This window comes from Aphidius gifuensis, linkage group LG1 (genome assembly GCF_014905175.1).
Source record: "Aphidius gifuensis isolate YNYX2018 linkage group LG1, ASM1490517v1, whole genome shotgun sequence".
Classification (NCBI taxonomy): Eukaryota; Metazoa; Arthropoda; class Insecta; order Hymenoptera; family Braconidae; genus Aphidius; species Aphidius gifuensis.
This window is the reverse complement of record NC_057788.1, coordinates 26,637,538-26,659,332: the sequence shown is the minus strand read 5'-3', so window position 1 is coordinate 26,659,332 and position 21,795 is coordinate 26,637,538. Positions and strand designations below refer to the sequence as shown.

Sequence of the window (21,795 nt, the reverse complement as noted above, 5' to 3'; positions counted from 1 at the left end):
GGTATTGGAGGAGAGGAGAACTGTTGGCTGATGAAAAAAAAAATCTCATGTTGTTTTGTTTTTTACAAAAAAAAATATCGGGCTTCATGTTCGCTGTGCGTACCCCGTTTATAAATAATAACGAATTTATTTATTTACCGAATCTTTATTAAATTTTTTTACTCCAAATTAATAATCAGATTTGTTTTTTTTTATTTTATTTGATTATTATAATTTATAGAGCATCGTTGTTGCGAAGAAAAACAAAAAAAAAAAAATTGAACGCATTCGAGTGGGGGTATTGGGGGTAATATTGTTGGAGAGGGAACTGTTGCTTGATGCTTATGCTTGATTATATTATGCTCAAAAAAAAAAAAGTCTATCTCATGTCTTGTTTTATTTTCCGTTTTATTTATTTTTTATTAATTTCGTATTTTGTTTTTTAGAAAAAAAAAATATCGAACTTCATGTTCGCTGTGCGTACCCGGTTTATAAATAATAACGAATTAATTTATTTACCGGATCTTAATTAAATTTTTTTACTCCAAATTGCCGTTGTGGAGTAAAAAAAAAAAAAAAAACTGATCGTATTCGGGTGGGGGTAGACCATCTCTGGGTTGGTATTTACGAATCATTAATTATGATTTGAAAATTAACAAATCAATGGCGATATATTATTTTAAAAATAATTAATGTCATTAATGACGAGATATTAATTTTTTTAAATAATATTACGAGTTAATTTTAATTTATTATTTTATTAAAATCGATGCTTGGCTGTTATTGGTGCGCCATTACAGTCAATTATATTTTATTTTCGCGGCAAATTTTCAAACATTTTTTGATGTTATTTTACAATTAATTATTTTTAAAAATTAATATTCACTCTATTAATTTTTATTTTCTTTTATGCGAATTTTATTGATTAAATAGTGAATCGTATTAATTATTTTAGAGCATCCTTGCTTAAAAAAAATGAATAATTTAAAAATAATATTTTTAGCAAGAAACTGTGTCATTATTTTTTATGCTCATTCTTTAAAGCTTTTTAAAATATATGCATTTTCACAAAAAATATTCAACTCAGCTATTTGATAATAAAAATAAAATATAAAATTTAAATTCAAGAAAATAAAAAAAATAGATTTTTAAATTGTAGATGAATTATTTTTGCCAAAAGCAGTCATCACTTTTTATCTGAAGTAAAAAAATTTTAACTATATATAATTTATAAATCAAATTTATTTGACTTTTAATTATTAATAATATGCTAGAGATTTTGACTTTAATGTCTACAATCAGTGTTGCGTTGGCACAACTGACCATTTGCTTTTTCTAAATTTGCATTGAAATTGCATTTTTATTTTTTTCTCTCGTCAACGAAAGTAATTATACCACCGGGTTGTTCATGCTTTCGTTACCTTTGCGTATACGTTGACTTAGCCGTTGCTATTTTAAAATTTCCCAGTGAATAATTAAAAAATAAAAAGTTTAAAAAAACAAAATTTACACAAAGAAAAAAAAATAAATAAAAGAATAGGCGTGTAGAATATCATTTTATATTTTTTTTTAAACTCACCTGCTCTGACTTGTACGTCACGACTGAGAATTCTACCGACTGAATTACTAGCAGCACATTTATAGACAGCACTGTGAACATCCTGTCGAAATGTCGCAGCTTGAAATGGTAATAAAACGAGAGTACCATTTCTAAGAACTCTTCTGACGCCGGGTACATCACCGATCGGATGTCCGTCAGGCGTTGTCCAGTCAATATTTGGAGGTGGTGTACCGGATGCCGCACAGTCAAGCCAGGCACCACTTGAATTTGAAAATTCAATTCTTGATGGTGGCTCTATAATAAAACTTGGTCCACGCAAGTGTGCATCAAAACCATGACCACTAGCTGAATCGACTACTCCAACAGTCCCTAAAAAAAAATCAAATAATACAAAAAATAAATTTAAAATATTCTCTCAAAAATACTTTTTACAAACATAAAGTAATAATAACAATAATAATAAGTTGCTGAAATATTTTTAGAATATTCTTTACAAAAATTTTACAGTAAAATTCCATCTTATTCATATTTTTTTTTTCAATGAATATCATTGTGCTTGTTCTTTTAAAATACGATGCTCTGCAATTCAAGTTTGCTGAAGAATATCTTTCGAATTTTCATTCCAATGAACATTCTTCAACCGTCCGATGGATAAAAATAATAATAATAATATTTAAAAAAAAAAAAAATAGAAAAGAGATGTACATTGGGATTGCGAGATATCTCAACAGATTTATATTTCATCAAGTCCAACAGACATTTTCTTGAAAAAACTATTTCAAGAATTTTCAACTTTATCACACTTCTCTCTCTTTTATATGACATTTATTTTTTTCTCTTAAATTTTTTGGTATAACAATAATTTTTTTATTTTTATATATAAAAAAAAACAACAGATTTTTAAAAATAAATAATTTTTTAATTATTTATATAAATAATATTTAATAATTTCTTTTTTTAATTTTTTTTAAAAATATAATTAGTTAGTGATTAGATATTATTATTTACGTTTTAACATTTCTTTTTTTTTTTTATCAAACAAAGTAATTTTTATTCAATTGTTATGTTCAACGAGCGTTGCAATCAGTCGACAATAATTTATAGTGGTCTTAGTCACGTTCCTCGTCTAGACAATCGTTCTTGTCTACTTCAGTCTCAAATTGTGTCTGTATTTGTCTCCTTGAGCGATATAGCACAAGCTTTGAAATTATTAGAAAAAAAGAATGAATGAAATCTCCGATAAATTCGAATCGGATTGGGTCCAGCAGCACAATTCGTCTTCTTTTATATAATACGTGTGGAAAAGGTTTTGTCCGAGTGGAAAATAGAGACAGCACACGATAACTGAGAATTGAACGTTTTACAGTGATATATAGTTCATTTTTAAACAAGAAAAATAGCGTAAAAGATTTCTTTAAGAATGAAAAATTTAGAAATTCAAGTTTGAAAAAATATTCTTTGATGATTTTTAGTTTGAAGTTTGTTATCCTCGTGCGTTTGATTGAATTAATTAGAATAGTTTTTGAATTTGCGAGGCTACAAATAATTTCTACATCAAATGGTTCAAATGAGCAATATAATCGATAGCTTTGTACATGTCAAACGACAACATATTTCACTTGTAATCCTCTTGTATTATGCAACTTTGAACCGCACCATTATTACAAACCATATGTATTACACATACTCTATGGATTCTAGTTTTTTGAGTTGTAATTTCAACAGTCCAGTATGAGTTTACTCGTATTTTCCAGTGAATAGTTATCCAAGCTTTAAATTATTTCGTTGAATTTAAATTATATTTCATTCGTTCGACAGTTTAATATTTTATTTAAATATAATCCATCAAACAAAATCTATATTTATTTTTTTTTTATTTTATTTTTATTAGTATTTTTTAAATATTTATACAAGAAAATATAGCTTTATTTTATTTTATATTTTTATTAATAAATCATTTGCTTATTTTTTTTATTTTTAAAATATAAAAAATAATAATAACAATGAAATAGAACAAAAAAAAAAAAAAAAGGTTCCATTGATTTATCGAGGCAAATGAGATTTCAGAGAGTCATCCGAGAATATTCAATAGTCGCAACAGTATATCTATTCTCTTTTCTTTTCCATACAATCGTGTATAAATAAAATAAATAAAAAATAATACGAAGGAAAATTTTTGTATGTTGGTACGTTTGCATGTACATGGTAGAAAATTTTTTTCAATGTAACATTATTCTCGAGTGAAACGAAAAACGTGTGGATGAGGATACATAGAGGCAACAAACTGGGTCGCCCACGTATCAAAAAAAAAAAAAAAATAAAAGCAAAGGGCGTTGACGTTGAATGATTGAATCGTGCATTTGAAATTCTGCTATCTCGTGAAGAAAAATAATAAAAATATTCATCATGATAATAGTAATAAAAAAGAAACGTGTAGAAACGGTATTGTTAGTGTTAAATGTAGACAAAAAAAATAATATATATGTTCAAAAAAATTCAACATACGGACAAATTCAAATGTCTATAAGTTTCTCAAGAGTTCAGGAGAATAGTTGTTTGTTTGGCCAGACGATCAAGACCACAATTATTCGATCCGGCTATGCTTCAAGTCGGAAAATATAAAAAAAAAAAAAACAAGAGTTGAGTGAACTGTTAGAAGAATCTTACTAGGAAAAGTGTTCAGTCATCGATACTGCTGCTTTTTGAATTCTTTTTTTTTTTCTTCTTTGTCCTCTTGAATCCACTTCGGATTCGCTTCTATGCTTTCATTTTCCTGTATTTTCTCGTTGGTTTCTTTGTGAATGGACCATTAGAGTTTTCTTTTCTTATATGCTTTATCTTCTTTCCTTCATCCTTGAAGCTCTGGTAACGTCAATTTTTTTAGATACATTCAAGACTAATGGACCAGTTGTTTTTTTCATCAGATACACTGATTATTTATTTATTTTTTATTTAATAGCGCTTATTTTAATATACAAGCGGTACTGTCTCAAGGATTTAGCAGACAAAATTTGCATAATCATTTCAGCTTCTTAGACATCACTTGTTACGTGTAAATTATTCACCCTCTTTTATCTTGAGAAAAAAAAAAAATAATAATCTTTGACATGCAACCCTTGTGTGTATTAAACTGATCTTTTTTTAATGTCAAAGATTTTATGCTCAAGAGGGCTCATATATGCATAGAGATAAATTTAAATGTAATTGAGTATTTTCAAATATAAAAGTCATGCACATGCGGCAACGGTGGCAAAGGCAAATATATATAAAAAATGTTTGCGAGTAAATTGAGAAGGTTGAGGCAACAAGTACAGAGAGACATTTAGTTGCGCTTTGACCGTAGAGAAGAAAATGTTTTGGGAACTATATCAGAGTTGATGTTCTTGACTACCAACTTTATCGCCCTCGATACAATATACTTTTTGAGTTAAAAAATGGAATGAGGAAAAGCTAACTCACCAGGCGAGGCAACAAGTTGAGAAAGTTATTTAGTTGTGAGGGCTGAGAAATAATAATAATAATAATAAATCAAAAAATAGATAAAGGAAGAATAAAGTTTGAACTTTGAGTATTTCTTATTCTAGAACGTTTTAAAAAAGTTTGAGCTGGATTTTTCAAAATGAAAAAAAAAAACATAAAATAAATCCGCTAGTGTATTGAACGGGCAATTTGCTTTTTTGTTGAACAAAACCACTACAATACTTAGTTTACATTGTGAAAATTGAAAAAAAAACTACGTAAAATTTTTAAGCTTAGTTTTTTTATTTTTCAAAGTTTTTGCATGAATGAAATAAGTCGACTATATATTGATTTTATTTTTTTGTTGTTTTATCTTTGAACGTAAAGTATTCAATTTTTATAAATATAAAAAATCAATATTTTCTATTTCCAACAGTATTTTATATAGTTCACGATTTGTTTCTGTTATTTGATTTTTATTCATTTCAATTTCGTAAAAAAAAAAAAAAATCATCAATAGTAATGGTAGAAATGTACCGAAGCAAGGGTTCTTATTTCGGAAATTGACTTCTACAGTTGACTAGTTTTTTGTAATTTTTTTTATTCATATTATTATTATTTTATTTATTTTTTTCATCGATGGAAATGGCTTTTGTACACTGTCTCAGGTCGTCCATGAATAATCGACCGGCGGACACAACGACGCTGTCGGGATTCATCTTCGGTAAAGGGGCAGGTCGCCTAAGGGCACCAGCCTCGCCCGGGAAATAACACACTCATTTTCTGATAGACAAGAAATATGATAAAAAAAAAAAACAAAATTAAAACAAAAATAAAGATTTTTTTTTCTTTCCATCATACACTATTTCAAAAAACTTTTCTTATATACAGAATATTCATTTTTTATTTTTGAGCTTTTATAGATTATTCATAATTTTTTCGAAAAGTAATTTAAAAAATACGTGAATTTAACCAAAAAAAAAGCTACTATCAAAAGCAGTATTAAATTTTATCACTCAAGTGGTAAATTAAATTTTTTTTAAAATAAATTAGTAATTAACAAATTTCGAAAAAAATTGAGTCAGGTTGTCGCGCGCGTATACATGTATGATAGTATCAAATAAAATGTGAATGGAGAGAGATAAAGTATATTGGTGACATGAGAACAATGAACGCAATCAATGCAATGTGGTGATGGCAATGGGCAACCCTTCGACGTCAATCAATCGGCCAGTGTACATATATATAAACGCATCACACGAGTAGCCTGTTAGCCTTGATAGCCTTTTGTCATACATTGACACCACAACTCGTAGTAGCCGTTTTGCGTTATCGTTATATATATTGATGCATTTACATATATATTCACGTGGGACCCATACGCAAAATAATATTCATTTATATAAGCTACCTACATATACCAAATGAATTTTCGTCTATAGGTCATCATAATGAACGAACAAATGAATAAAAAAAAAAAAGTATTATCATTAGATTGTTCGAACCCTTCTCCTTTTCATTCTTCTCTTTTTTTTTATATTTCTCTTTCAGTTTCATCCTGAGGGACAAATTCCCTTTGAATATCTAAACCAACTGGGCTTACTCTCATTTCGTTGAACGACCCAATTTCAACGCTCTTCTATCACAATTTGATCATATACCTATATACATATTTCACAGTGAGTATCTACTCTGATTCTGTGTCACATCGTTTCTCATTTGTGAGCATATCTCATATGGCATATTGCTAATCGTACTTGCCTACTACTGAATCACCAAAATTTGTAGTACTTTGAACAAATTAGGAAAATCAATTTGCTCAATATTATAACAAGTAAATTTATGCCATTAGAAAATATTGCCTTTGAAATGTTAAAAATAATTATCATTAACAATTGTTAAATTATAATTTATGATTATTATAAATCGTTTTATATAATTGAAAATGAAATGGTTTAATAGCTTCAAGTCACGATAACGATTCATCATTGTTTGTCGAGTTTTGTCTGAGTAGCTTGCTTCCCTTTAACTGAATACTCTGGGGGATTAAAATCGATTCATGTCGAATTGGGTGCATGCAATACGGATTACAATGTTAATTGTCATTACGTATTTGCAAACTGATCCTTCTCTTGTTAAACTTGCGTCATACAATACCATATCATGTCAAATACAATTTTTTTTTTTTTATTTTTATTTTTATTCTACGTAATATGATTAATTGCTGGAGGCTTTTTTTTTTGTTATCTGTCTGTCAAATTGTTGAAAAAAAAATGTTATATATTTATTTTTTTTTTGCACGTATGATTGATTTATTTTCTATTTATTGTAAACTTTTTTTTTTTTTGAGTTGAAATTGTAAAGTAGTGGTACAATTCCGGATTCATAAAAAATTTATATTAGTTTTACTTTTATTTATTGTTTCGTTTGTTGCTATTGTTTTTAGTTATGTACTACGGAAGTTGAATAATAACTAAAGCATAGCATCATATAAAGCATTTTCGTGTGTGGCTGTGTGTTTAGTTCAATTGATAGTAAATATATGTATATGTTCAAGTGACTATTAAAGTCCAGCATCAACAGTGGAATGTATGAATTAACAATGTAGTTTCAATTGTGTGTCAGAAACTCTTAGTTCCGTATACAATTGAAATTCTTGAAATTCCGAAAATTCAATCCTCTATCTCACTATCAACATCTCTTTTTTTATCTCATCACCATTTTATCTTCAACTTTACAATATAAGATCTCTCTATTGCATAGAAAAAAAAGGAAAATATAACTCCAATAAAGTTAGCAGTAAAATTCACTAGAAAATTATATAACGTTTTATTTAATGTAACTGTATATTTTTATGGAATAATATTTTCAAAACAATGAAATAATAAAACAGACAGTAACGAGGAAAAAAAAAAAAAACCCAAAGCTTTTATTATAAATAAGTTAGAGCTATATTATTTTTAAAAAAATTGCCATAGAGTTTTTTAAAAAAATAATATTAATAATTTATAAATGTTTATGGAGAAAATGTTATATTGTTGTTGAGTTAACGATTCGCGAGAGATGCATCGAGGTGTGTTACTTGTCTGTTTGTATTATAGAAAACGTCGACGTTGAGGCGTCGACGACTATACGACAAAACGAAGAGACGGTTATATTAGTCGAGACGCCTTGGCGTCGGCTGTTGGAGCTTTGGGAATCGAAAAGGACACCTATGATTTCCCAAGAGACTAACGTCTACTTCGTCTTTCCATCCAATACTAAATCTTTGTTGTAACATCTCTCTCACCTTTTATTAAAGCTCTACCAAGTATTTCATGTGCGCACATTTTATTCAGTATATAGAGCACTAAATTCCTAAAAAATTTCAATTTTAAATTCAAATAAATTCATAATTTAAATTCAATATATATATTTTTTTATTCAGCATAGCTATCCTCATGTGTACTCATCATATAAAAAATTTATAATTTTCAATCAGACATTTATCAAAATTTAAACTTAATGTATTTTTATTTGATGAATTTATACAGCTTGTTGAACAATTATAAATTCGTTGAATTATGATTATTGGGGTGTGAGAAAGATCGATTTGTAGTCCCGTTAGTAATTGAGACCCCGAGGGCGAAATTTGAAACAGTTGACACAGGCTAGTCTGGGCTATTAATGAAATTAATTTCATGGGCAGGTGTTGGCGACTCACTTGTGTATATATATAAACATGGGTATAAATTTCACGTCGATTTTTGATGATGGGAATGAGAAGTAAAAGCATTATGTATATAAATAAATTGGTTGAAAGTCAGTGTGAGTTGATACGGAGGGTAAATGTAAAAGGACTGTCTAAGGATGCGTGAAATGAGATTGGTTCAGGTGAATAAATTTGTCCGACAAACTATCCATAATTATACTTATAATTTTAATCTAGCTTTTAACACTTTATTTTGTTAGTTTTTAAATTATTTAAAATTACCAGCAATTTTAATTTCTATACGAGCTTTCTTTTTTTTTCTTTTAAAGACTAGACTTTTTTTTTTTTTTAAAGCACGTTTATACTGAAATAATAAATATAAAGTTGTAGCATCTTGGATGCTAGGTACTTTTGCACCCTTGTTTGTTGCAATTTGAAATTCTAAAGTCTTGACAGCGTGTGAGAAAACGTGTAGTTTAAAACTGGACCGTAGATTGTAGTTTGCGATAGTCACATTTACGATGTTAACCACCATAATACGAAGACGGTTATCTAGTTTCTTTTTCTTTTACTACCCTCGTTACTTTTCTTTTGTCTTTTATATAGTTGTTGTTTATTTATTTGTATTTTTTTTTTATCATTAAAGCCAGATGACGCTTATCGTTTCACCTTTTCATGGTTAAATACAATTTTTGATTATTATTGCATTGCACAGATGCCTCGAGATATTTTCAAGTATTATTTTGTTGAAATGAACCAAACGATAATATAAAAAAAAAAAAAAATAAAGAATATATATAACGACATAACATAGATAAAAATGCTGCAAGGCTTGTATTGATTTTTAGTTTTGCTTTGTACTTTTAAATAATGACAAAATGGAAATTTAAAGAATTTTTTATTTTCACTAAATAATATACTGCCTTGGGCTTAGCTTTGCTTGATTACATCGATACATTTTTATTGATAATCAACAGAAATAAAAATAGATATTTTAAATAGCTAGAAAATATAAACATCAAGTCAATTAAAATTTAAATAATTATTTTGATTTTAATTTGTTTTGATTTTTTATTTTAAACATAAAAAATAACTTGAATTATTTGGCAATGGAAATGTAAATTTAATCGAGCGTAACTCAATGGGGATTAATAGTCTTGGGGTCGATGTCATCAATGGTTAAAGAAAACAATATGTTAATCTGGTTTTCAGTGTTGCCAATCAAAGCACGCGCCACTTGGCTCGTGCCACTAACGATGCAATTTCGTCTAGAATACAATACGTCTATAGCTATCATATACACAAGTATTTACATTCAGCGACCGATTTAATTTACATGTAGTAAGGCAATAAAAATTTATCTACCATTTTGATATAGTTGTCTTTATCAAATTCTTCTATTTCATACAAAAGAAAAAATAGTGTCAGTTGATTTGAAAAATAATTTTTTTTTGTTTCTTTCACCTGGCAAGTTTTTTCTTCAACTCGTTGGAATAAGATAAAATTAAAGAAAGCGTTGAAATAAATTTCGTGGCTAACGAAGTGCAAGTCTTGAAGATTCTAAGCAAAAAAAAAAAAAATATATGAACCCGTAGAAATTGGGATGAATTTGTCGAGGTGGAAAAAAGAGTGAAATATATTATTTCACAGTTACTATTATATATACAATTCAGAGAAGAAAATAAAGTTATAAAAAAATAGCGATGAAAAGAAAATAAAAATATTCAACTTAATGATTTACATTATTTTCTTTTCACGAGATAATAATTTATAGTTGTATCGTTAAAATTTATTCCTACTTATTCTAAAATTGAAATTTAACTTTTTATATTAAACTGATTTTTAAAGGCAAATATTTTTGAGTACTTTGAGTTGTAGTTATTTTTTTTTCTACCAGGTATAAAGGCAACTAGCTTAAACTAATTATTTATACGCAATGTAAATTATAACTAACAATAAAAACGTGATACCAATGACAAAATACAATGAATAATTCAATACGGGACATTTCAATTTTCCAATTCAGATTGAATTTATATTTTTAATATATATCTATGTCGTACATTCACGATTGTGCATATGATTCATTCGTTTTGCTATTGCTATAATGAGAATTTATTAAACAAAAAATAATGAGTCTATATAAAATAATTTATAAAAAATATATATTATGTGTGCAATTATTTTTTACACTGTTTTGTAAAATATCATTTTTTTATGTTTCATTTTTAAAATTACTTTTACATACACATTTTATTTCATTTTTTCTTTCGCTTATAATGACTTTTTATTTTGCTCTCGTAATTTCATAATAGATGCTAGGGAGTTTCAAACTTGGTGCTTGTATACATGTAGCTATATAGCTCGACTTGAATTTATCTTGGTGGTGGAAAATAAAAATCATTTCATACCTGTAGTCCTTAACGAGCTATTGTCATGAAAATTTTGTGTTGAAAAAGATTACCATTATGCCATTCTTAAAAAAAAAAAATCATAAAAAATAATGTTTACAATAGAAAAACATAAAAAAAAAAAAGAATTTATTTTTTTTTTTTATTTATTTTATTTTGTCGCTGAAAATCATGGTATATTTTTATATTTTTTTTCGTATTTTTAGTAAAAGCTTATTATTATTGCTGTAAAGTAGAAATACATTTTCCCAGGTGAAAATTCTTTATCACTTGAATAAAATGAGAAAAAATTCAATAGTCTGACTGAAAAATAAAATATATTTCTTAGTATATATGTTTGTTTGTGGTTGCAAGTAAAAATTGCGATCCTTGCTCATTTCATAGAGTCAAATCTTTTGCCTTTTTTATTTAACATTTAATATAAATATATATAGTTTGTCCTCCGTCTTTTTTTCGTATTTTTACAAGACCCTTATTCGTTTTCTTCATTTATATTTTCATCCTTTCTAATGAATATACAACCTTTTTCGTATTTTTTTTTTATCTCATCTTTCAATACGCTTCACTGAATTTTCTTTCGTCTTATCAGACTCATCCAGGTGCATCAAAATAATCCACACCGTATAATCGTTCAGGAAAATTTGTATCATGAAAATTTCAAGTTTTCTCTTATACAAAATTCGAGAGGATATTTTTTTTTTTATTCGTGACCTTTTCAAAAATAAATTCTAAAGTGAATTTATGCTTGGTTTATTGCAACAGAAAATTTACGAGTTTTTATATTATAAGTACATATTTTATTCTTTATTTTTTCATTATCCTGCCTACCACTCTATCATGCAATACGCTAATCTACGCGGACGATGTCAAATTATTTCTTCCAGTCACATCAATAGTTGATTGCCAATTTTTACAATCAAACATTAATAAATTTATAAACTGGTGTGTTGTAAATAAACTAGAGGTAAATATCAGTAAATGTAGTGTAATGTCATACAGCAAGTCTAAAGTACCAATAATGTATGACTATCATATGCATGGTCATGTATTAATTAGACCAAATACAATAACTGACCTTGGGGTAACATTTGACAACAAGTTGTTGTTTGATTGTCAGATTGAAAGACTTGTCAAATCGGCTATGACAGCTCTTGGATGTGTAATGAGACTATCTCAAGAGTTTAAAAATCCAATATCTATCAAGACACTGTACTATGCATTTGTACAAGCTAGGATGGATTATTGCTTATGTATTTATCAACCGCGTAATAAAAAACAAACTAAATTATTCAACAAGGTAATTAGATCATTTCAAAAATTTTTAATTTATAAATACATACTAGGGGTACAGATGATGATACTTTGTGTCAACGGGCGTGTATGAATAATATAAAGTATAGGCGTGAGGCAGCATTAATAAATTATTTTCTTAAATTATTATATGGTACTGTTGATAGCATTGATTTACTCGACAATATACGTCTCAACACACTGTGCAACAATCTTCGTACGATATCCCCTTTCACTATATTATCAACTAATAATGGTAAAACATTAGAAACACCAATTGGTAGGATGGTAAATACTACTAATAAGGTATGCAGGAAGACCATATTATTTAATAGAATTATCGAATTTAAGAAAATATCACCTGGATTTGTTGCTGAGTGTGTTGAGGCCTCAAAAAGATAATATATGTTGTAGTACAATGCTATGTATTTTGATAAATTTTTTATAAATTCTTATGGTACTTAATAATAAGCTAGACATAATATTAATATTAATATATTTTGTAAAAATTATAAAGAGAGGTTGTTGCTCTCTTTTATTTATGAATTAAAAGAAAACAAATGTATAATACTGTAGCCCTTTTCATCGGTCTAAGCACTGCTGGGCTTATGGACCAATTAAATAAATAAATAAATAAATTAAATTATGAATATTATTTTAAAAAATATCCATACACATACACAGACGTTTTCATTAATATTCTGTCTAATACCACAGGCAATGTTAAAAAATTCTAGATAATAATAATAACTATAATAAATTTACATGAATCCCAAGTGCATGTTGCACATGCCTTTCATTCTGAAGTCTATATACAGAACATGACTACAAAGAAAAAAATAAATTATGTAAAACAAAAATAATGTTATTACATATAAAGGTTGAAAAAGAATAAAAATAATGCACCCACACGTACTAGACCATATACATATATATTTATTTATCTATTCTCTTTTATTTTAATTTTTTTTTATTGTCTGTGACTAGTCAACGAGAATGCCAAATATATATATGTACAAGAGGTTGCGGAATGGATGACGACGAGTATATGTAGATTTACAAACAATGCTAGTGCAGGAAATAGAAAAAAAAAAAAAAATACAAAACAAAAAAAAAGATGTAAGGCTGAATGAAGGTGAAGAGTATGAGTGAAATTTTATGTTGAGTAAAAAATAAAATAGGAACAAAGAAAGAAAGTATAGAGTTGTATATGTGCCAGGTTGAGAAGCTACAAAAATTGTTTAACATAAAAGGATGAAAAAAAAAAAAAAACTTGAAAATACAAGTTGATAGGTCATGTAGGAAAAAATAAAATGAAACTTTGGGATGCGTGGTTTGTCAACGACGATACATTGTAAAAACGCAGACGCATTCAAATGCAGAAAAGGTTGTTGGAAAAAATATATATATCATGTGGAAAATATTTTGCAGTATTGAGCGTAAATCCAACGCCTGGCTAGCTGTTTTTTTTCTCTCCATTTTTTTTTTTTTTCTATCTACATTTTTTCGAATTTTTTGACATAAAAATTTTCATTTTATATTTTTTCTTCTCTTTTGACAACTGTATAGGTTACAGACCCCTGATGGCAGTTACCCGGAAAAAACTGTCGGAACATACAATCCATTCCTCATACTATTTCGTGTGGAAGAGAAAATGTTGAATGTCTTTTGAGAGCTTTTTAGTTTTTTTATTTTATTTTTATTTATATTTTTTTTTTTTCATATATACACAAAGATATTTTTTTTTCGATTGATGTTGTGTATGAATAAATGTGTAATGTGCTGATTTATATAGTTGATGAAATTGTTTAAATTTACTTTATATCTTGGTTAAATTTTAGTGGTATCGGGTCTGTGACCACTAATTTCCGACCGCCTGCGGGTAGTAGATAAGGTCAAGCTGTGATCAGCCAGATGACAGCAACTCGTAATGTACGGCTTACAATCTTCTCTCATGTAGTTTTTCCATTTCACATGACAATCGGAAATTATATTTTTTCGATTACTATCACACCATCAATTTTGTTTTTTTTTTTTTTTTTATCAAACAATAATAAACATTATTTTTTAAAGTAGCAAATTTTTAAAACGAAAAAAAAAAAAAAAATCTTACGTTTATTGTAGTTTTATTGATTTAATATTATTGTTGTTCAAATATATTAATATTAAAAAAAAGTCGGAGTATTTAGAAAGATAATAAAAATCGTATATACAATAAACCATCTTGAAAATAAAAATAAAAAAAAAACAAGAAGTTAGTGTAATCGTTTGTAGCAAATTTTGTGCCCGTGTGTATAGTTTGAAATAACCGCACACAACATTCAAGTATTTTCTACATTTACTTGTATGAACGACCCTCCTGTGACCCAGCAATTCCAAGAGACTCGAGTGTATACACCATACGAGTTGCAGTTTAAATGGCCCCCGCGATATTAAACGTAACGTTGCTGTTTTTGGCCTCTTGGGTAGAAGACACAACAAATTTTATCTTTTTAAAAATACTAATAATAAAACATTAGCTATTAAATGCACCAGGCAAGTTATCGTATTTTACCGAGAAAATCCTTGTTAATTCGATCCAATTTATTTATTTATTTATCAAGTAAATTTATACTCTTAAAAATACAAGATAATACAATTATTTTTTTTAATCATCAATTAACTCGCCAATCAAGTTAGAATTATTTCGACTGATAATTAATACATTAAATACATTTGATGATAAAATAATAAGCAAAAAAAATATTTTACCTGATAAATTGAGTTACATAAAATTAACCAGTGTAATTGTTTACATTTCCTTAATTAAACGTTCAATCTAACAAATAAATTTATATAATAAAATAATATTAGGGTAAATAAATTATGATATATTTTTCATTTAAATTATTTCATACTATTTCATGCAAATAAAGATGAAAATTTTAAACTATATATCAATCATAAAGTTAATTTAATTTTTGTGTGATATATTGAATATGATAAATTAGCGTCAGTATAAAGCAACATAATAAAACCTCCATAGCCAGAATATAATAACATAAATTTAAGCAGTTGAATTTTTTTCAAATATTTCATAATACCAATAATTTAATTTTTTTATTTTTCAATTCAATAAAATATAATTTCAATTGAATTTATTATATATAATAACGTTGCACTTTATACTTTTCCGAGTGCTTGTGTGATTATTCAACTGAATAATTTTATTTTTTTTTATTAAAATTTTTATATTTTTATTTTAACGAGTGGGTGTGCCAGCAGGATGTACCGGGTAATCAACAATATATTACCCGCACTTTGTGCCTTTTGTGTCTTTTCTCTTATATTTTTATTTCTTGTCCATCTAATGTTAATTTTTTATTTTTTTTTCTACCCTCATTTCATTCAGCTTTATGATTACTATTTTATTTTTTTATTTCATTTCAACATTTACATTTTTATTTTCATCACGAAAAAATGTACCATGAATTTTTAGTCTTTTGTCGTTTTTTTTTTTGTGACATTTTTTTCTCGAGATTTATGGGGCTAGGAAAAATACTCTATTTTTTTTTGTCAACTCTTTTTTTTTTTTTAGGCATAAAAAAAAAAATGAAATTGAACGAGGTGTTGTTTAAAGTGTCCTACTGTATATTCGTTAGGATAATGCATAGTTTGCAAAATTTCTAGGGCAGGACAAGAGTGAGAGAGAATGAGTGCAAGTTGATGTTGTAATACGACTAAAACAGGCGACACGTTGCCACGCGTTCACCACAGTCAACGTGCAGGCACCCAAAATTTACTGCTAATTGTTTTAACCTTTATCGTGTAAAATTTATACATATATTTTTGGTGTATACATTTATATACCCTATATGCGAATTTAGTTATTGTTGACTGAAAAACAAAAAATATAAAAAACACTAAAATGAAACGCTTTTCATTTATTTACTATCATAACGAATCCGATTGCAAAAATTGTATCATCATCGACAAAAATATTATGGTATAGCTTTATTAAAAAGGACATATATATAATAATTAAATAATAATTGGTTTTTGTTGAAAATTAAATTTATTTCCTTTGATGTAAAATGATATACGAAAAAAAAATTTAATATTTTGTAATTTTGTATACTTGGGAAATTTTTTAATATCAATTATATTTATAAAAGGGAATTTTTATTTTTATAAAAATATATTAATGCTATTTTTTTTATGAAAAAGTATATTTGTCTTTGTTTAAAATGAATGCTCTTTTTCATTAGTATATAGCGTTGTTAGAATTTAATATTTATCACGTTAATATTTGATTTTCTTTGAACACTCCCGTTGGTCGCTTGTTACAACACCCAAAGTCCCACGCATGTACATCAAATAGCGTTTATATATGATAATCCTCACGAATGAGCTTTTTGTTTTTTGAAAAAAAGAGTTATACTAATAGTGGCACTATTTAAAATAAATGATTTGCATTCATTTTGTTGAATTGTTTTATTGTATACGTTATTGATCAGATATATATTTTGAACTCTCAGCAAAGTGTCGTTGACTCATTGGTTTTATATATATAGTGGGGTAGATAAATATATCAAACATTTCAAATCGTTAGAATTGAAAATGTATCAGTTGGTCGTGTCAATGAAAATGTCATCACCAAGTTGCCACTAAAGTTTATTCAAAGTATAAATAAATTTATTATTGTATGCCTATATCTTGACACTCAGCATGAAGCAACTAGGTCATCAACACTTTGCATTTATTTACTTATCGTAAATAGAAAATTCACAAGCTCGCTTCATACTTGTATAAACTTCACGACACAGCATATTATACAGAATTCCGGTTATTCTCATGAACCTGTTCACCATTACTAACATCCAGCTTGAAATTCTTGAATTACCCTTAATGATTCAAGCACCCACTCCAGTCATGTTAGTCCTTTTTTTGTAAGCATTTCATAAAACTTTTAATATCATGCTAATTTTGTAATGTACAATTTTTTTTTCTTTTTCCACATTTAATTACATTTAAGTTTAATTTTATAAGTTTGAGATCACTCAAATATAATATTTTTTCAGTTATAAAAATCACGAAAAAATAAATATACAAACAAATTTAGTCTTTTGATATTATTATTATTTTTTAAATTTAAAATATTTAACCGATAAAAAATTATTAAAATATTTCAAATATATTTCAATATAAAAAAAGAATGATAAAAAAACAATTTAATGAAAAAAGAATTTAAAAGAATCATGAAAAATTAAATATTAATAATAAAAAAAAATAATAGGTTGACAATCAGGCGAGCTTTATTGATTTCCCAGGCTTGAAAATGCACCTTTTTTAAATTGTTTCAGAGTCACACCCACTCTTTGCTTTTTCGCACCTTGCATTCGCGAACTTTCTACTTCTCCCCTCAACTTGCTAATTAAGGAATGAAGCTCAAAATTCTGACTTGCCTATCAAATTCCCAAGGAAATATAAATTCAGCCGGGAATTAACTGGGTTCTATTTAGAACACAATTGACGGCTTTTCTCTCTAGCTATCTTTCTTTCTCTTTAACTATAAAAGTAAACGTATGTGTTTTATGTATGCAAATATATAGCATTGCTTCTCAACTCACATTGAAGAGGCTTCAAAATTATCCAATTAGTAATATGGTTACACCTGCACCTACACAAAACGTTAATTCAACCCTTACATAAAAAGAAACATAATACTTGGAAAAAAAAAAAAATGAAAACTATATAGCGTACATATATGCTTAAATTAAATTTTAAAAGATTATGGAAAATATTAATTAGAAAGTCATATTGGCTTGTAAAAAAATTTATTTTAAAACTATACGTGCTTCAGGAAATTAAGTGGTTATTCATATTCACAAGTTGCAATGCTGTGTGTGTCCAATATGAAACGGGTGAACCAAAAGGACCCTGGTGTACGTGTCATCGATTAATTACCACTGATATATCTCAAATGTCCAAGTGCTGCAACCCACCTATCCTTTTGTTTGACGAGTTGAATCTCTTTCAAAGTTGTGATGATAAAATGTGCATATAAATTGAGTGAAAAAAAAATTTAAAAAAAACAAAATGCATCATGGTTATTATTATTTTTTTAACTATCGTAGGGTTCTATGGTAAAATGTTCCAAAGGTTTTCTATGGCAAAAAACATGGCCTCGTCAACTTACTAATAAGCGTCTAAAAGAAAATAAAACTTTGCTTTCTTTATTCTCTTTTTTTTTTTTTCTTTTTCATCGTACATATACCCTCGTCAAACCCCAGGCTATATTCCAATATCAAGTTCTTTATTTTAACTAGCGCTCAGCGATTTTCTCTTCATAGAGCAAAGAAAATTTGAAGGAAAAAATAAAAATAATAAACGTAACAGGGACGAAAAATGAAAGATTAAAACCAACGAGAAACTTGACGATCGATGGAATGAAAAATTAACAAGATTGTTATTATTTTTTTTTTTTTCCTAATTTTATGGTTAAATTAAAATTTCATTAATTAGTTGAAAAAAATGTAATTAATTTTAAATGTTAATTATTATATTAAAACACGAGAGATTTATATCAATTAAAATAATAATTTATTATTTAAAAATTTTGAAATATTATATGGGAATATAAATATGCATGTAATCAAAAATTTAATGAAAGTACCAGTCATGTCAGGATAATTACGACTGAACAATGTTAATTTAAAGTAGTTGTAAAAAAATGATTTATTTAAAATCTGTTCAGGTACAGCTTGTTGTATTACTTTTTTTTTTTTTGCGTATTGATAATGAAAAGAAATGAGAGATTACATTTTAAAGAGGACAGTAGGTCTAACGAGTTTCGTTATGAAAAGGTAGATGATGATAATGATGATGAGAAAGAGGAAAGCGTTGAGATATATATATATAATTGGAAATTAAATAAAGACAAAAAGAGGTTGGGTTTTAGTCAGAATGATGGTATATAGAAAAACTTGAGAAGGATGTTGGTAAAATGAGGTGGACGCCAGAGGGTAGCCATTGCTTTTTGCATCTATCTTCTTCGTGGCATCGTATGGCTCCTCCGTATTTTCGATATTCAAGGTATATATTTTAGCTATGTACCTATTTTATCAGTACATATATGTATATAGCTACCACTGAGTCGATAATTAGCTAGATTGAGCAAAAAGTTTTGTGTTGAAAGTTCAGCTTGAAGAGTAAATAATTAAATGCAAAATTTTATTTCGATGCTATTTTTTTTTAAATATATATTATTAAAAAGTTAAAAAGAAAAATAATCATTACTTTATTTGTTTTGATTATTATTGCTTTTATTTGAAAGGAAATTGCTTCCTTTGAGATCAAGCTGGGGGAGTAGAATGAAAAATGAGGAAGGAAGAGTGTGTCTGTTCGATAATTATAAACTTAAGTACGCTGGAAACTTGTTCAGCCACAAAAAAAAATAGAAAAATAAAAAAATATATATATCTTCAAGACGTTGGTGGCTTTTAATGTCTTCTATCATCTTGACCTCTGGACTTTAAGCCTTTCGGCTTTTCTACAAAGTCTACTTTAATATAAAATATGATAAATTAAAAATTCCATTTTTTTTTTTTCAATTTTTATATTTATAACTAGCGGTTTAAATTTCTCCCAAGAGAACGCATCAGTAGATATTGTTTAAATTTGTCCAGCAGTAAGAGACAGGCTCAGACTATTTCAAAGAAAATTCTTGTAAGCATTATTTATTGAAAAATAAATTTTTAAATTTTGAACAATGCAATTTGCGTTGAAAATATGTTAAGCCACAACAACTTGAATTATTATTTTTCATCATAATAATATTTGTATATAGACGAAAGAAAAAAAATAGTAAATAGATAAAAGAAAAGTTTTTTTTTTTTAATTCATTTTTTCTCTGTGATATATATAACAATGAGATCTTTGAGAACAATTACCTTGTGTAGCAGTAGTGGTAACCTCGCGAAACACGGGGTATCATGAGCACAGTTCATTGCCGTTGTCTCATTGAAGAGAAAGCCCGCATGGTACAATGTATTCCCGAGGACAATACCAGTGTCAGACGGAAATGACGTCATGAGGACACACCGTGCAACCTGTACTTACTATTGGTTGTATGTGGTGGTAGTTTACATCACATTTTGCCATGACAGTTTGGTATGGTTTGTATCGAATTGCCGAGTCACTTTTACTTGTCATCATGACACGATTGTGTTTATGTGTATATAGATACTGGTAGATACACGATAACAGGCACTACATGTATACTTACATTCGCACACATACATGCTTCAGTTTACACATTGGGTGTCTACATCTTGTCATTTACTAAAATCCACAATAAGATGTATATATACTTTATTTTCACGTATAATTACCACAAACTCGTCTTTATCATCATCTTTCATCTATACAAGTATTAAACTTGACAAGTTTTTTAATTAAATAAAATTTAATACTATGAATTGTATAAACTTTTACTTCTTTGTTAAATTTTTAAAATTTAATTTAATTAATAATTCATTTTATATTGAATTTTTTAATTTTTCGAGAAAAACTATTTTTTTTTCTGTCATATTCTGGTGCCAGTTGAATCGTTACTTGAATTGCATGTGTTACAGTATAATTTTTTTTTTTTTGTTCGCCTCGTATTGTCGACGAATTGCCTGAGAAATGAAGAATAAAAGATAATATAAAAAAAATAAAGAAATTGGATTCACCATGCTTTTGGCACGAACAACCAATATCATTTGTTGCCAGGTGCTCAATATATATATTTATTTTTTTATTTTTCTCTTACTAATAAAATTTTCAATTTCTTCAATTTTTTTATATCATCTCTATATATACAAGGTTTATAATTGCACATTCAATCATTTGGATTTTTCAGTAAAAGAAAAGTGAAAAAAAAAAACAAAAATAAATAAATAAAGAAAATGTAATTACAAGTTAGCTGTCTGGATAAAGATCGAAGATGTAATTATGTATTTTAAATTGTTGAAAAAAAAAGGGTTATTATTTTTTATTTTATTTTTATCACTCGTTTTCGAAGGATTAAAGAGTCGTTGAACTATCACAAGTGGGTGTAAAAAAGTTGGTTGGTCCACTAGGCCAATAAATTGCGACAAATTGCTTTCCAAGATCCTGAAAAACCGACAAAATTAAAGATAAATTTTTTTTCTTTATTTTATCTTTCTATAACTATTATTATCTTTTTTAATTATAATTTTTTTTCACAGTTGTCATTTTATTTTCGACTAATCAATACGTGATATGATATATTTTTTAAAATTTTATTCATGTCTGTTAGATTGTCGCATTCAATTTAAAAAATGGTTAAAAAATAAAATGCCATTAACAGTTTGAGCCTTTTGTTATTATAAATACCATATTTAGCACTTGGATCCGTG

At 27.2% G+C, this 21,795-nt stretch overlaps 1 protein-coding gene across 10 annotated transcripts in view; it reads right to left on the bottom strand.

Moving 5' to 3' along the window:
- Positions 1-21,795, bottom strand: part of LOC122858192 (Down syndrome cell adhesion molecule-like protein Dscam2) — a 53,791-nt gene that overhangs the window by 22,723 nt on the left and 9,273 nt on the right. For all 10 annotated transcript variants that reach the window (XR_006374288.1, XM_044160937.1, XM_044160945.1 and 7 more), the window contains one exon: positions 1,559-1,909. Coding sequence is in view for 9 of the 10 variants with exons in the window: in XM_044160937.1 (XP_044016872.1) it covers positions 1,559-1,909 (351 nt within the window). In the remaining variant the exon portion in view is untranslated. The remainder of the gene's footprint in view (positions 1-1,558; positions 1,910-21,795) is intronic.